Source organism: Vulpes lagopus, chromosome X (assembly GCF_018345385.1).
Source record: "Vulpes lagopus strain Blue_001 chromosome X, ASM1834538v1, whole genome shotgun sequence".
Lineage (NCBI taxonomy): Eukaryota > Metazoa > Chordata > Mammalia > Carnivora > Canidae > Vulpes > Vulpes lagopus.
Genome location: NC_054848.1, coordinates 92,348,056 through 92,365,665, shown reverse-complemented (window position 1 = coordinate 92,365,665; position 17,610 = coordinate 92,348,056). Strand labels below are relative to the sequence as shown.

Sequence of the window (17,610 nt, the reverse complement as noted above, 5' to 3'; positions counted from 1 at the left end):
TCCGTATGATATTAAAACTCTGGGGATGCCTGAGTGGCTCAGCGGTTGAGCACCTGCCCCTGGCTCAGGGCCTGATCCTGGAGTCTCAGGATCTAGTCCCACATCGGGCTCCCTGCCTGGATCCTGCTTCTCTCTCTGCCTTTGTCTCTGCCTTTCTTTGTCTCTCTCTCTCTGTGTCTTTCATGAATAAATAAATAAAATCTTTAAAAAAAGATATTAAAACTCCCTAGATGATTCTTTTGGACACTAACATTTGAGAATTAGTGCTTTACCCCAACTTGAGATTTTTATAGTTTTTGAATGCTTTCATTTGTTGACTATTTGAGGTTTCATCTATTCACCTGTCAAGTATACCAAATAGTATGTTTAGTATGAATTCATTAAAGCATATTCACATGTGGATATGCACAGGAAAAACAAGTGGAAGGATAGATTTTCTTTCTGTGTTTAAGGAAGATTCTTCCTCCTTCTGAGTTCAATTCCTCCATCTGAAAAATAGGGTATTGCAATTAGGCGAACCTCAAGGCCGTACTGCTCTGGCTGTCCGCGACACCATGCTACCCACCAGCTCCCTTGTCCATTTAATCACATGAACTGCAGGGGCATATGAAACACGTCTTATGGAACAGGCGATACAACTACAGCATTCGTAGAATAATTCCGTGTTATTTGTATTCATATTACGTTATGATGCTTAGCAATCTTTTTAATCCAGCAAAATTATTCTCTTCTTCCTCAATGAGTTGGAACTGAAATAAACTCTACTACCTACACCCCCCGAAAAGTTAATCCTCTCTCTTATTAAGCCTTAGAAAGAGCCGTCCGCACATATCTCTTGGGCGCAGAAGGACTGTGAACCAAAAAGCCAGGGCGTGGTTGCCCCGCCCACCGACTCCTACATCACCTCCCCTCTCGCCGCTTTCCAGCGAGGCGATTGGCTAAGCGCAAGAAAGGGCCCCGCCCCTAGTCTTATGACCCGCACCGAAGCGGCGCGTCCTGGCGTTTGCAGTGCCGCGCTCGGTGGTCCGCGGTCCTCCCGCCCGGTTTCGGCGAGCCCCTTCCCGGGTGTTGCTGTGCTGTTGCCACCGCCCCCTCCCGCCCCGCCGCCGCCCCCCCGCTTGGCGGAATCATGGTGTGCTTCCGCCTGTCCCCGGCTCCGGGCTCGGGGCTCGTTCTGCTCTGCCTTGTCCTGGGTGAGTTGTCGGGCCCTCCTGCTCCGTCCGTCAGCCTGGGCCCGGGGAGCCCAGTGCGAAGGCCACAGGCCGCAAGCCTGGTCCGGGGGAAGGGAGCGTGGGGGAGGCCGCGCGGCTCACCCTGGGCGGCGGCGCTTGGCCCGGGGAGGCGAGCCGTGACCTACGGAAGGCCTGATCGAGAGATGGCTGGGAAGAAGGGCCCGTGAGAGGGGGACGGGGCAAGCCAGACGGGTGGGCGCCCAGGGAGTAGGTGGGGGAAGAGTGGGGAGTGGAGCAGCCCTGGGGAGGAAGAGTAACTTGGGGAAGAGACTAAGGAGTGAGTCTAGGAGGGAGGTACGGGCGATTCTGGGGTGGCAGAGACCATTGGGAGACTCCTGGTTTCTTAGGATCAGGGTAGAGTTTTGAAGATGGTGGAAAACTATGGGGTGGGTGCTAAAATTGGGGAGGGAAGGGAACCGCCTTCGCCTGCGCGCAGAGCCTTGGGGGAATGGTGGGAGTTAGGGGCGCTTATGACCGTAGAGTCTGGGGGACAGTGAGAGGGCCGGGGGGCGTTGTGTGGGTGGAAATTTGAGGCCGTGTAGGAAGGGTGATGAGAGAGATGAGGAACGCTGCCGGATTTGAGTGGTGGTTGGGAGTTTTGAGGGGTAGGGACCTAAGGTGACCCCGGGGCAATTTCCAGGCGAGAAAACTTGGACCTAACCTCTGGAGACTAAAGGGATGAGGGGGAATTTTGGCGGGGAGTGATCTGACTTGGAGGTGTTGAAGATGTCGCTTTTCTACCAGTTTTGCTACTTCCTCCCAGCCAGATACTGATTAAGAACAGACAGGCAAACCAACTTAAAGCCTTAAAAAAAAAAAAAAACCCGGCTATTTCAGCTGGGAGGGCCTCCCAGATGTGCGGTTTTGGGGGTGGAGTATTGAGTCGTGTATACTGCCTCTTTGCCTTCAGAAGCTCGTTTTCTTCTCAGTGACACAACTGGCCTTTTACTTCTTTTTTGGAGGAGGAGGATAGGTGACTTGCCAAAGACTGGGTTGTTACCAAGTCATAAGAATGACTGGATGAATGTTGGCTGATTGTATTATCCCCCTCCCCCAAAGATCACTGGGTCCCTGAGGGCTGTAATGCCTGAAAGGTGAACTTTGACCAGAGTGTCTCTTCCTGACCTGATTCATCCTGTGCTTGTTGCTATCCACCAGCTTGCTGTTTGTGACCAAATAAAAGAAAGGGGGAACAAACCCAGGTGGTGGGGGTGGGGGTGGAGGGAGGGAGTAGCCTTATTAAGGGTCCGAAAGGGCAGTGAGAGGTACACAGTCTGTAATTCTCATTTCAGTAGAATAAAATCAGCACCCTAAAATAGTGGATTCTCAAACAGGGAACATTTGGCACTATCTGGAGACATTTTTGGTTGTCGCAACAGGGGATTGCTTTTGGCATCTAGAGGGTAGAGGCTGGGGATGCTGCTAAACATCCTACAGGGCATAGCATAGTGCCCCCATCCCCCAACAAAGAATTTTACACCTCGAAATGTCAGGAGTGCTAGAGTTGAGCAATCTTGTCCCAGAGTGATAGTGCTGGAAGGGTGGGTTCTTGATGATCTAATCTAGTGCTTCTCAAGGATCTTTTTGAGGAGGTACCTGTCAGATAAAAACTTATTTCTAAAATAATACTAAGAAGTTATTTGTTTCACTCACACTCTCACCAGTGTACAGTGGAGTTTTCCAGAGGCTACACCATGTGTGATGACATCACCACCACTCCGATGGCTCTGATGTTGTATTTTAGTCATTTCTCATTTTTTTATTTCGAATATGGCAAATACCGACAGATATAACGCACATAAACCAATGTGAATAAGACAGTAAAGGGTCCTGACACCAGATGTTTCAGACTCCTCAATCTAGTGCAGCTGTGCACATAGGGCAGGAGACACCCCTGTAGCCCTTCTGAAAGGAAGCCATGGAGACTTTGCTCAAACACAGTTCGAAGCTGTTGTTAACACTGCTGCCAGGCACTTACTGAGGGGCCAGCGACCCTAAGAGAGGATTGTTTACAACGAAAAGCACCTTATCAGTGGCTAGAACTCATCTGACCAACACATCTGTTAATCAGTAGTTCACTGCCAATTGAATCTGCACAAACACAACCCGGTTATTGTTTAGAGAAAGTGAAAAAAATAATAGTTGTCCTACTTGTTGGCTTTCGTGTCATTAGATTTTTTTGTTGTTTCTTTTTTTATGAAAGCTTTTTTGTTTTGTTTTTACAAAAGCTATGCTTGCTCATTGCAGAAAATAAACAGGCAGAAAGAAGCACATGAAAGAACCCGTCAGCTCATCTGCTAGTTTGCCATTTATTGATCTGGACTAACTAGATTCATCTTCTTGGAAGAGTTCCAAGATCGATTTCCTCCACTTCCAGGTTTAGAACAGGGTTTGGGGGGAGTAAAAGTTCATAATGTACCTAGATTAGATTTTTAGAAGGTATCAGTGAAATAGAAATCTTCTCTTCTCCAGGGCTGCTTTTCCTGACAGTTGTTAGTTCAGTGTGGAACTCAGGCTCCTTCCATGTGGTTTTCTCTCTTAAGAATCCAGCTGGTCTTCAGTTGCCTGGTGGGGTTGGCACGTTACTTTTCATATATCAAAATACCAAGAATAGGTTTTTAAAAACTCAATAAATATTTGTAAAGTACCTGTTGTGAATCTTGTGCTGCTGTTCTGGGTACCAGTGAAGAGGGATCTGTCCTGGATTTATAGTCTCATTAGCTTGAGTGCTCAAGCTGTGCCAGTTTCACTTTGTAACTTTATAACTATCCTAGCTCCACGGAAATTTTTTAAAAATAGCTACTTTAGGGCAAGTATAGGAAAGAGTTCTTAGGAGTTATGTATTGGTCCTTTTCACAGAGATGAAGTCATGCTCCTCATTTGAATGAATTATAACTGACTAGAGAACTTTCTGAAGAAAAGCGATACGAATTTTCCAAAGCTCTACAGATGCATTATAAAGAGAGTAGTGGATAAAAACCATTTCCTAGCATCATCATCTAAGTGTTTTTTTCTTTGTGACATCATAGATTTCAGAATTCTGTGGCTATTGATTTTTACAACTAGTTTGACTTCTGGTTTTTATAGGGTTGATGCTTTTCTTTTTTTTAAGATTTATTTATTTATTCATGAGAGACACACAGAGAGAGGCAGAGACACAGGCAGAGGGAGAGGCAGGCTCCCCGCGGGGAACCTGATATGGGAGACCCGATCTGGATTCCGGGATCACGCCCTGAGCTGAAGGCAGATGCTCAACCGCTGAGCCACCGAGTCGTCCCTGGGTTGATGCCTTTCTGGGTGGGAGAAACCTATAAATATCCTGAGTATGTACTTTACTGGTAGGAAGCTCTCCTTCCCGCAGATGTTTATCGATTGCCTGGTGAGCAGAGACCGGAGCATTGCAAGGAGGGCCAGCCAGGTGACCATCTGGAGAATAGGAGTAAATCTTGTTGTTCCCAAACTCTTGGGTTATTAGGCTAGCCTGTTTTCAACTCTTTTAAAAAATTCTATTGCCAGTTAAGACTCCCCTATGGCACTAGTGTCTGAGAGCAAAGACTATCTTATGCACTGTTATTTCCCATTGCCCACTTAGCACAGCACCTGGTACAACGATCAACCCTCAGTACATTTTTGTTGAGGGTATTCATTGGTGGGCACTGGGGATATGACTGTAAATTAGACCCGCTTGGTCTCCTTTGTCTTCTGTGAACCTTAAATTACGTTTTGCAAGAAATTTTTTGTGTCTTTGGATTGAGGACTTCAAGATCGGTGCTAAGCTGTACAGATAATTATAAGCCAATTAACTGATGTATAATCCCATATAATAATGCTAGTATCTTACTCGTACCCCTTCAGATACACCTCCACAGTAGGGTAGGTTAGCATGGAGAACTAGGAAGTCCTTGGTGAGAAAGAGAGTAAGAGTTTCATAAAAACCAATCTCTCTCCTTTTGGAGGTGATCTAAAAGAGAAAGTAAGCATGAGATCTTTCTGTAACCTTTCCTTAAACGGGTAACTTTTATTTCAAGGTTCTGCTAAAATTATTTTTAGCTGTAATAGAGATACTTGAAAGGATAGGCTTATTATTTGTCCATTAGTCTTTGGTTATCACATCTGATAGGATTTTAGATCTTCAGATATTTCCCAGGAGTGCAGCTTTCTTCCCCTATCTCCTTGAGTGGAATTTGTGATCAACAATTATTTCACAGCACTGTAGCTGACTTAAGTGATCCTTGGTACAGGAAGACTTCTCTTCCTCCTGTAGTGACAAAAGCATTCCCATCATAATTTCATATTAAAGTGATCAGAGATCGCCTCAGATCCAGAAGTGTACTTTATAAGTACTTGTTGGTATCTTGCTGTGCATTGCAAAAGAATCTGGAGGTCTGCCAAACACCACTCACTCAGCAATAAGCATTTTCCATTAGTTGAATAGTGTTGAATCGTACTTCCTTACCCACTCTCTGGTCTTAAAAATAAATTATTTTGTAGCTTAGAATCATTTCATTACTTTTCTTTTTAAAAGAGATTTACCAGAAATTGAGAGTATCAGCAACTGAACGGGGTGGTTGTACCTATATTAGGAAGCATAAATGAGGACTTGTAAATGAGGAACAGTTTATCTGATTTATTAAACCTACGAACAGAAAAGAAAGAATAAATAGGTACTTGTATGCCTATGTCATGTGCTTTAAAAAAAACTTTATTTATTTATTTAAAGATTTTATTTATTTATTCACGATAGAGAGAGGCAGAGACACAGGCTCCCCACGGGGAGCCCCATGCGGGACTCGATCCCAGGACCCTGGGATCATGCACTGGAGCCAAAGGCAGAGGCTTGACCACTGAACCACCCAGGCACCCCATGTTGTTGTTGTTGTTGTTTTTTAATGCTTTGCCCAACATCATTCTGAACTGATGAGTTTGAGTTTAGGAGTTCATAGTTTAATATGATGAAAGTAAACAAACATACAACTAAAATTTGGGAAGGATTCCTTTAGGTGCTATATTTACTAGGAGGGAAGCTTGTAAGCTGGGATATCTAACTTGCTTGACAAAGTTATCTTAGCTGTGAAGGTCTTGCATGCTTTCCAAGAACTTGTTCGAGAAATACTCCAATTCTTAGCGAGGATAACTTGCCTAGAGTCTCACAGCTAGTAAATTGGACTGACTTGATTTGAATTCTAGCTTTTCACTGCCAGGGATGGGCCTCTTAATCGCCTCATTATATTGCTTCTTAGATCATTGTTTCTCATTGGTTTTGTTTTACCACTAGTATTATGTTCCCACCCCACCCCCCTTTCGTTTGCAAATGTTTGCAAATCTTTCAAGTACACTTCCAGTCAGATAGACTTGTAAAAACCTACCCACTTTTTGCCGCATCTCCTACTTGGAGAACTAAATTGTGAATTCTAAAAGAACGTATAAACGAATTTTTTGGAAATAATATTGAGAGGATAATTAAATTTGAGAAAGTTGATTTTTGAGGCATGCCTTTTTTTCTTTGGAGAATAAACGCTCAGCTCTATAATTATACACTTCTAGGATATGTTCAGCTGTGTGGGTTTTTTTTAAACATTTAATTAAATGTAATTATTTTTTTATTTGAGTATAGTTGACACAGCTGTGTTTTTTTTTTAACTTTTTAAAAATATTTTATTTATTTATTCATGACAGAGAGAGAGAGAGAGAGAGAGAGGCAGAGACACAGGCAGAGGGAGAAGCAGGCTCCATGCCAGGAGCCCGATGTGGGACTCGATCCCGGGACTCCAGGATCACGCCCTGGGCCAAAGGCAGGCGCCAAACCGCTGAGCCACCCAAGGATCCCTATTTTTCTTTTTTTAATGTCATAGAGACCTTTAAACAAAAACAGTTTAGCTATGCTAAAATCAAATACAGCAATAAGGATGGAAATGGTTTGCTGGAGACTTTTTAGCATATAATAAGTGTAGACGTTTTAGCTGTCAACATGCTTTATGGGGAAATAGATCTTTCCTAGCTTGAAATTCATCTCAAAATTTATTGAGGCGAAAACTGACTTGGGGGTTGAGGGTGTATCCAGAAGACCAATAGGTTAGATTCATGATTTGGGGGAGCTAAAACATTGGCTTTTTGTAATTAGCATAAGCTATATTTCAGGTCCTTCCTGCAGGATATTTTTACCTTGATAGGCTCAGTCAGTACTTATTGAGAGACTAAGATGTACTCTGCAAGATTAGGAATGATAGGAGATGGAAGACAAGTAATAGATGCAGTCTCCCCAACCATGGCACCCGTGATGGATGACATTCATATAAAAGGCACACTCCTTGGGGCTGTGGCATAGATAAGATCATCTGTTGGTAAGGGAGAATTTTGGAATTCAGATGAGTGGCGGACATTATCAAAAGGGAATCTTGAATCCATATATATCAATCATTCACAGACTCGGTTCCTTTTTTTTATTAGCTAACGAATTATCAGCTGTATACCATAATTTACCATGACACAGCAGTTTGTTGTGAAGTTACAGTTGAAAACTGCTGTTTTAGAGCTTGTGACGATACAGGAGTCAGGATTTACAGGCACAACAGGCATAAAATAGCTGAATAATTTCAGATAGTATAAAATACACAGAAGGGTGGGGGGTATATGCACATGTATGATTGCTCCTTGAGGCGTTTTTTTTTTTTTTTTTTTTGCTCCTTGAGGCTTTTACAGGTAAGGAAATCTCGGTGGAGAAATTGGCTGCTGAAAAATGAGTTAGCTTATCAGTCCAGGTTCTTAATTGTAAGCACCAGAGATAAAATCTGATTGATTTTTAAGCAGAAAAGGGGAACTTGCTAGAAAGGTATCAGAGCTTATGCATAGGCTTCCCACCATTCCGCTCCTAGATATACTCCCAATGGAGACACATCCACATGTGTTCGCCAATGTGCCCGTTTGTAATAGGACCACACTGGAAACTATCCACATGCCATATATGATCTCCCATAGATCAGTAGAGTAGATTTAGCTTGTGAAAACTCTTTGATCTGTATGCTTAAGGTCAGATGCACTTTTCCCTTCCGTGTGTTAGTGTATACTTTTCCGTATATAAGTTGCACATCAATAAAATTGTACTGTATGAAAAAATGTGTTATCAGGTAACACAATTACCAGAGCTCCGGGCTGGTGTATCTCAAAGCCTGGTCCCAGTTTCCCCAGTCACGCCACTGAACCACACTTAACACCACCAAGCATTAAACTGCAGTTCAAGCACTACTGGCCACTGCCACCAGCCTGCTGGCTGGCCTTGTGGCCCGAGTCCTTGATCCCACTGTGGTGACTTCCACCTGAGGGTGACAGTTCCATTCCTGGCTCCATTACGCTGCCCTCCTATCTAAAATCTGGGGTGGATGCCTCTGTTAGGCGAAGCCTAGCACAGGTGCCCATCCTTGCTGCAAGGAAGGTTGGGAAAGCGAGTAGCTGACATTTTCAGCTTTTACCCTGATCTGCCAGAAATTATTAGGGAAAGGCAGGGTCAGTGGCGTGGGGCAGAGGATGTTGGTGTTTCAGATTTGGGGGCAGCCAAAAAGAGAAGGAAGTCCTTCCTGAAGTGAACATTTAGGTCAGTAGAAAAAAAGTAAATTTCAAATGTTAGGGACAGTAGACGCCTAAGGGTAGAGGTTGAGTAGAGCATGGCATTTGGGTCCAGTGGAACAAGTTTAACCAGATTAAAGGGTGTGTTCTGGGAAAATGGTTTGAGAGAAGTTGAAGGAATAGGGTGGGATGAGATGAAGGATTGCTTTGAAAGTCAGGTGGTAGAGTTTAAATTTAATATGGGAGTTGGGGAGCTAATAAAAGTATCTGAACAAGTGTCCTGATAGGAAGAGATATTTAAGGACCATTAATCAGGGAGCATTTCTAGGGACAGCTAGGAGGCGTCTGTAGTAATTTAGGGGTAGGGTGGTAGGTTGGGAATGGAAATAAAAGGCAAAGGTTGGATTTAAGAGAGGCCTCGGGGGATCCCTGGGTGGCGCAGCGGTTTAGCGCCTGCCTTTGGCCCAGGGCGTGATCCTGGAGACCGGGGATCGAATCCCACGTCAGGCTCCCGGTGCATGGGGCCTGCTTCTCCCTCTGCCTATGTCTCTGCCTCTCTCTCTCTCTCTGTGACTATCATAAATAAATAAAAATTAAAAAAAATAAGAGAGGCCTCGAAGAGGAAAAAAATCAATAGGACTTCATGAAGGGAATGGAGTGGAAGCTTCATTCCCAAACTTTTGAGCCTGACTGACTCCACTTGGTCCTGCCTTTCCTTTAGAGCTTAGAGATGCCAAGAAGAGGACTGATGTAGAGGAAGTAGACGAGTGAATTTTAGTGTTGCAGTTGTTGAGTTTGAGGTGATAGAGACTGAGTGAAAGTGGTCCCTGGGCCGTGGGGAGAGGTGGAGAGAAGGAAGCTCTGTGAAAGGAATAGCTCTCACCGGGAGAAAGGCTGGGAAGGCACTGGAATTGAAAGTGCTGGAGCCCTCAGGGCACTTCTCAGTTCTCATTTTTTTAGGTTGGTAGCTGGCCAATCTTGAATTTAATGTAGTGGTGAATTTGAACTGCAACTTGTGCCTTCTGCTTCGTGGGGTTTGAGGTCTCCCACGCAGGTACATGCTGCTGCTATTACCGCTTCACACCATTTTCTTTCTGTTGCATCAGTGTCTTTGGCAAGTAAATGAATAACACTCGCAAGGCTTTTCTCGGTTATTTCTAGCAGTTTTGAATCCTTTGGCTACAAGGAGGATATGTTAAAGCTAGGGACTTTAAATGAGACAGAGAGAGAATATATAAAAAGCAGGCCTCCAGGGACGCCTGAGTGGCTCAGTGGCTGAGCGTCTGCCTTTGACTCACTCAGGTCATGATCCTGAGGCAGAGGATCACGACCTGAGGCTTCTCCCTCTGCCTGTGTCTCTGCCTCTCTCTCTGTCTCACTCATGAATAAATAAATAAAATCTTAAAAAAAAAAAATCCAGGCCTCCAATTGATTGGAAAAATTAGGAGCCAGAGTTCTCAGTCCTACGGCAAGGGTAGCCTTGGGTCAGGGGTGACAGCTCCTCCCTTCCATAGTGTACTGAGCAAAGACCGGCTATGAAACCTACTTAAGCCTCACGAGGTCAAGTCTTAACCAGTATGTTTAGGCACTCAGTAACCACAAGCTTTAGCATAATACTCAGGCTTGAGAGGCAGCCTGGTCTCTGGAGCATCACAACGATCGGCTTTTGTGTACAACTTGAAAGCTGTTGCTGAGGGACGCCTTCTTGGTATTCCTCTTAGGACTTTATGCTCTATGGTCCACAGCATGTCCTTACTTGTAGATGGTGCTGGATTGCTCAGATATCATTAAAGGATATACATCTGTCTTAACAGGAAACACCTTGCCCCTTGGGTAATGTGTGAGACAGTGAAGAAAATCCTTAAATGGTTGCCTGTCATTTGTGCTGCTGCTGTGTTTGCTGGCACATAGTACTTTGAGTCCTTGGGCTCTTCGGTATAATGGCAGTGTCCCTGTGTTTAGCCTAGTGTAGATCAGAGCCAAGTTAGCTCAAAAGTCCCAAGGCTTTTCTGTCCCCATAAGGTTTCTCTGCCCCTGAAGAGGTAGCAGGTTGAGAACAGAGGAAGTTGACTTTGAGTCCATGTCAAAAGGTTCATCAGCCTTCCTAATCAGTTGGATTTTAAAGTAAAACAAAGTGATGAATGTCACATCTATAAAAAATTAACCTTTTGCTTATGGACCTAACAACCTTTGAAATGAAACTCTGTTCTTTTGGTCACATGGTACAGATGCTTACAAAGAGCGATCCCACATCTTCACCTCAGAATAAAATAGTTTGCCAAGACATCTGTGTGTCATAGGTCACGTAGCTTGTGGCAGGATTGAAAGCAACAAGACCATAGAACACGTGATCTATCATTATTTTGGCAGAGGAAGTTCCACTGGCTGGTTTGAGAGAGACAGGTTTGTTTTTTTGGTTTTTAGTTTTGATTTTTAAAGAAATTTATTTAAAATCAATTAACATATTGGGTATTATTAGTTTCAGGGGTAGAATTTAGTGATTCATTAGTTGCCTATCACACCCAGTGCTCATTCCATCACCCAGTTACCCCATATCCCATCCCACTCCCCTCCAGCAGCCCTCAGTTTGTTTCCTACAGTTATTTCTTTTTAAGATTTTATTTATTTATTCATGAGAGACACAGAGAAGCAGAGACACAGGCAGAGGGAGAAGCATTTCCCTGCGGGGAGTCTGATGTAGGACTCGATCCCAGGGCCCAGGGATCACCACATGAGCTGAAGGCAGATGCTGCCTGTTTCCTACAGTTATAAGTCTCTTATGGTTTGTGTCCCTGTTTCCTACAGTTATAAGTCTCTTATGGTTTGTCTCCCTCTCTGATTTTGTCTTATTTTTTTTCTCTCTCCCTTCCCCTATGTTCATCTGTTTTGTTTCTTAAATTCCACATATGAGTGAAATCATATGATGATTGTCTTTCTCTGACTGACTTATTTCACTCAGCATAATACCTTCTAGTTCCATCCTTATTGCAAATGAGAGAGACAGTTTAACACCTCTCCCAAGCTCCCCCTTAAACCCATTTACCTTAAAAACAAAAGTCCCAACAGCAAACTATAATTTCCTAAGACAAAACTGGCAAGGTGCAGACGAATGTGGATATGACTATTAGGAGGCAAAAGGCAAATGTCACTGGTCTGTGCCATTGCATAAGCATCCTAGGTCAGGTGGCCATTCCTTCTGGAAGGAGTAATGCTAACTTTATCAATAGGATTCTACTCAAAAGACAAAGAAAAACCATCACCAAGATACCATATATATTCAAAGTATTTTGTTTCATTTTAAAGCTGGTTAAACTTCAGTGTTGGATAGAGTTTGTTTTTATTTTAGATATGTTTTTGTGGTACAATTTTACAGTCTTATTCTTTTTAATCTAGGAGCTGTCTCATCTTATGCATTGGAAGTTAATGTGACAGACTCAGAAAAAGCCACTTGCCTTTATGCAAAATGGCAGATGAATTTCACAATACAGTATAACACTACAAGCAAAAATTTTGTAAGTGTTTTCCTTTTCCTTTGAGTTTTATAGTAGGAACTCAGTTCTACCCTTTATCCTTTGTATACATTTATGTAAATGAGATTTCATGTTAACTGACTTGCTTAACACTTAAATTCTGTGGGTTTTTAAAAAACATATATACTTGAAGGTATTCTGTTTAGTGTTGGAAGGAATATTTTATTTCATAGGTTCTTTGGAGTTCTTGCAGTTGATTAAGGGCAAGTGATCCGAAGACTGTGGCGTTCAGGTCTAACTACATCTGTAAATGCTTTAACATGTACTAATGTCAGAGCTTTCCCATTTTTAATAGTTTGCTGTTAAAATCTCCTTTTTGAGAGGGGGTGTCCTCTCAATCCTATTGCCTTCTTATTTTCTTTTATTTAAGGTCCTGCCTGCTTATAACCTGATTTAAAAACAAATCAAGAACAGAAGTTCAGGCCACTTTCCCTTTTCCTTTTAGACATAGATGAATTTGTCCAGAGGACTGGTATATAGGTGAAAAATCTGGGACTGGTTTACACAACAGGCCAGGCAAAGGGCAACCTGGCCATGGGGGCTCATGTGATGGAGACTAAATTGGCACATCCTGTATAAATGCTTGGTGCTCATTACTGTGTGTTATTTACCCCAAACTTCTTTTTGTTTTAGAAAACTGCAACCATTTCAGACTTTAGCACTGCAACCTATAATGGAAGCGTTTGTGGGAATGACCAGAACAATCCCAAAATAGTGGTACAATTCGGATCTGGTTTTTCCTGGACTGTGAAGTTTACGAAGAAGGAGTCGGCTTACTTAATTGACAACATCTCATTTTCCTACAACCTCAGTGATAATGCAACATTTCCTGATGCTAAAGAAAAAGGTAAATTTAAGAATTAAATTTATGTTCTCATGCTCTTTTTTAAAAAAAGATTTAATTTATTTATTTGAGAGAGAGAGAGTGAGAGGACAGAGGGAAAGGGCAGAGGGAGAGAGAAGAAGACCCAAGCAGACTCCCCGCTGAGCATGGAGCCCAACATGGGGCTCAATATCATGACCTGAGATCATGACTGGAGCTGAAACCAAGAGTCAGATACTCAACCAGCCATGCCACCCAGGTGCCCCTCTCTTGTTCTATGTTAATAATAAAAATGTAGGTAATTTAAATATCATCTGTATGCATGGCTGTCTAACTAGAATGGAAAGTTCATGTATTTCCCATCCCTACCCCATGTATAGCAGTGTTCAACACAGTGATGATACTTGCTGTCATTGTTTGAGTGCTTTACTTTGTACTATGGAGTACCCAAAGTGTGTGTCTAGCTGCATCTTAGTCCATAACAGCAAGCTTGGGAGGTAGATATTATTTCTACTTTACAGGTAAAGGGAATGAGGCTTGATGAAATTAAATGACTTTCCTAGAGGTCACATAGCCAGCAAGTGGGCGAGCTGGTGTTTGAACTAAAAAGTCTGTTAAGCTACAGAGTTCGTGCACTTCACTATTATTATTTATTTCATCCAGTAGTGGGTATCAACAAATGTTGAATGAATGAGAAAATCCTTTACTGATAGCTATTTTAAGCCTGTACACGGAGGATCCCTGGGTGGCTCAGCGGTTGAGCACCTGCCTTCAGCCCAGGGGCGTGATCCTGGAGTCCCGGGATCGAGTCCCACATTAGGCTCCCTGCATGGAGCCTGCTTCTCCCTCTGCCTGTGTCTCTGCCTCTCTCTCTCTCTCTGTGTGTGTCTCTCAGGAATAAATAAATAAAATCTTAAAAAAAATTAAGTCTGTACATGTTCAGTAACCGTAGATCAGCAGAAACACTTCAATCTTTTTACTATTTATTTATTTATTTATATTTTATTTATTCGTGAGAGACACAGAGAGAGAGGCAGAGACATAGGCAGAGGGAGGAGAAGCAGGCTCCATGCAAAGGGCTCAATCCTGGGACTCTGGGATCATGCCCTAAGCCAAAGGCAGATGCTCAACCACTGAGCCACCCATGCGTACCTCTTTTTACCATTTAGATAGGATTTGGACTGAAGAGTAAATGATTAAAGGCAAAATGACTGAAGTCAACATTTGTTGCTATTTTGAGACAATTTCACGTCAAATCAAACTTGGAAAAGCATCAGCAATAAGGTGTTCTTGTCCATCTTAGAGCTGAAACATGTACTAGATTTTTTTTTTAGTACTAAAATTTTGAAGGTGCACAGATAGTGGAGATTTCAATTTTATCCAGGATATAATTCTCCTTTCCCTTCTCTTGTGATTTGGGTTAACATGGGGTTTGTAGTAGCTTAGCATTTTTCACAGGTAGATAGTATTTCATTCTGACCCCAGAAACACAGGCAGATTGGCTTCGGTTGTAAGACCTGGGATAAATGACTCATTTGGATGTATGGATATCCAAAGATGATATGTATGTCCAGGACCCAGAAGTGAATGAGCTCATGTAAAACTTGGGGGGTAATGTGGACTCAGACTTGGAAATCAATCCTAGCTTTCTCTTTCCTAACCTCTTAGTTTGAGAGGATAACTAAAGCAAGTCCGTTATGGGTTACTTTCTATATTTAGCCTTGTGCCCTGCATTGTCTTCTATAATTAGTATAAGATTTGCTCCCTCACCTTCAAGTGAGGAGTTTTAAAACTAGTTTGGGAGACAAAGCAAATTTGGCTTTCTAGGTGAGATGCCAAAGTAGAAAGCATTGAGAGCAGTGTGATTTGTTTGTGGTTTTGTTTGGGGAGTGGCAACATGAGAGAGGCCGTAGACACCCGCCCCCTCAGGGTAGAGAGTCAATTTTGCAGATGCTGTATATTTCCTGAGCCCATCTGTTTGAACCTGATACAAATGTGTCCTCCCAAGTGGTCTGCTTAGCAGCAGAGAGAAGGAAGAGGTCAGTGTGTGTGGAAGGAGTGAGAGATCTTGTTGTCGAGAAAGATGTTGAAGCTCGGCTAATGGTCTAATTTGAGTCAAGCGGAGAATTGGAGCAGAGGATTTCCAGCAGGGGGAAGCATAGTACCGCAGCAGTAGCTGGAGAGCTGCCTGATTCAGATAGAGGCTGTGCATGTAGCAGAAGGAAAATCAAGTTGGCTGGGCCTGGTGGGTCTAAATTATAGGGAGCCTTGGAAGCCAGGGAGAGGCATTTAACTTGATGGGGTAGGCACTGGGGAACCATTTTAGATTTTTCAGTAGGAACATGACCTAACAAAAGCAGAGACAGTAGTTTGTAAAGGATGTTCTGGAGGATTAATTTGGAAGTGAGGAGACTGCAGGCAGAGATGCCAGCTTTAAGAGGCTGTTCTAGTAACCAAGGGATGATGTAATTGAGTGCCTAGATCAAGGGGGTGGTAGTAAAAGGACAAATCTGACAGATTTGAATGGAAAAACTATGGACTCTTAACAGTTAGCTTCCCTCCTTTTTATTTTAAACAAGGGGAGGATGCAATTTTTTTTTATTACTAGCATCTATGTAATAAGATATGTGAAGCTATTTGGAATTTAACATGGTCTCCTTAAATGGACTGTTGTTTTTGAAATAATGTAGTGTTTTATTTTTAGGCATCTGAGAATTGAAGCAACTTTGAAGTTGCTGTTTTCTTAAAATTTTTTCATGATTAAAATACAGAAAAGTACAGAGAAGAATATGATAGATATACCTGTATCAGTTACCCAGAGTTTATAAATGCCATTTTTTCATATTTGCCTCATCTTTTTATTTATTTAGAGAAGTAAAAGCTTAAGATACATTTGAGGTTTCCTTTGTACTCACTCCCCGGAGCCATCTTCCTCTGTGCCTCCCTAGAGGCAGCCACTCATAGGAATTTCCTATCCACCTGTTTACCTTTGACTAATATGTACATGTTCATGAATAATACATTGTTTAAAAAATTATCATTTCATAGTATAACTCCAGTATGTCTATAGATTGTTTTTGAGGTCTGTCTATATAAGACAGTTCAGATACCCATTCGCTTAATGTTAACAGTTAGAAACAGTTTTGGGGAAAAATGTTCTTCTAGTGTGTTGGTTTAAAAATTGTATTTTTCCTTTGGCCATTAGGGGGTGCCAAGACAGTGTTAATTGGCTGCCTTGCTGCATGATGGAGAGGCCCTGAAGGCAGCCTCTAGTAAGGACCTTGCATACCTTTCTTCCTTGTTGCTTCTTCAAAAGAAACTAAGCCATTTGGGTGGATAATTGTGAGCCTAGTCTTGAAGCATCCCCAAAGGCATTATAATAAAACTCCGTATGGGATGGCTGTAACTTATTCCTTTCACACTTTCATATTCTGAAGATTTCCTGAAATGGAACAGTCTTTAAATGCTATCCAGGAAGGAGTTCTAAAAGCTCCTTATAGTAATTGTAACTGCCTCTGAGATAGTAGCACAAAAATAAGAATTTACTATGAAGTCCCTGATGAATCCATCTTTCTTCCTCCTTTGGTCACAAAGTCCTGTTGATTGGACCTTAGCTATGTTTTCAGTGTGGCCTCTTTGCTCTGTATTACCTTAATTTAGGCAAACCCCTCACCTTTTACCTTAACCAGAGCAGCAGCCTTCCAACTACTTCCTGTCTTTTTAATTTTTTAAGTTTTTTACTTCCCATCTTAAATGACTTTCCTTTAGAGTCCTTTCCCCTGCCTGGCCCCTACAATTTTGCCATCTCCCTTAGAATAAATTATATGTGTGTTATTTATTTCCAGCTTTAAAAACTGAAGCTAACTTTTCACGACTAACAAAATAAAACCTGACCTGCCCTCAGCTCCTCCAGTTTGCTTCAACATGTGGCCACCTGCAGCTCGTCTTTCCTTCCTGACCCCCGTCACATCTTTCCTCTTTCTCCTTGTGTTTCGGCCCCAGTGAATTTGTCATTTCCTGAACATGCCATGTCCATTATCACTTAAGGACGAGGTGAGGCAGGCAGGCAGGACGAGAAGAAGATCTACAAATAGAGTTATGTGATCGCTTTTCTCCTACCTTGGAAACAGCTAGTGTTAATCTTGTTTTATAGGAATTTTGACTGTCCATGACCTCGTGGGATTCAGAATTCCTTTGAACAACATCTTTAGATGCAATAGTTTATCAACTTTAGAAAAGAATGGTGTTGTCCAGTACTATTGGGATGTTCACGTACAAGCTTTTGTCCAGAATGGTACAGTGAGCACTAAAGGTGAGTACTTAAAGTATATATATTTGGATCTGAATTTAAGATTAGAGTATACTTAGCCGGCTTTGATTGAAATTGTTATCCGAAAGCATTTCTATACTAAGACTTGTTTGTAGCTTACACTGGACTATAACATTTTTGTAAATAACAACAGTT

General features: G+C 42.4%; 1 protein-coding gene across 2 annotated transcripts in view; it reads left to right on the top strand.

Moving 5' to 3' along the window:
- Positions 1–981: 981 nt before the first annotated feature.
- Positions 982–17,610, top strand: part of LAMP2 (lysosomal associated membrane protein 2) — a 34,061-nt gene continuing 17,432 nt past the window's right edge. The window contains exons 1-4 of one of the 2 annotated variants that reach the window (XM_041740778.1): positions 982–1,193; positions 12,186–12,304; positions 12,956–13,169; positions 17,299–17,457. In XM_041740778.1, the coding sequence (XP_041596712.1) occupies positions 1,130–1,193; positions 12,186–12,304; positions 12,956–13,169; positions 17,299–17,457 (556 nt within the window). In that variant the 5' untranslated portion in view covers positions 982–1,129. The remainder of the gene's footprint in view (positions 1,194–12,185; positions 12,305–12,955; positions 13,170–17,298; positions 17,458–17,610) is intronic. The other variant, XM_041740777.1, reaches the window with a different exon arrangement.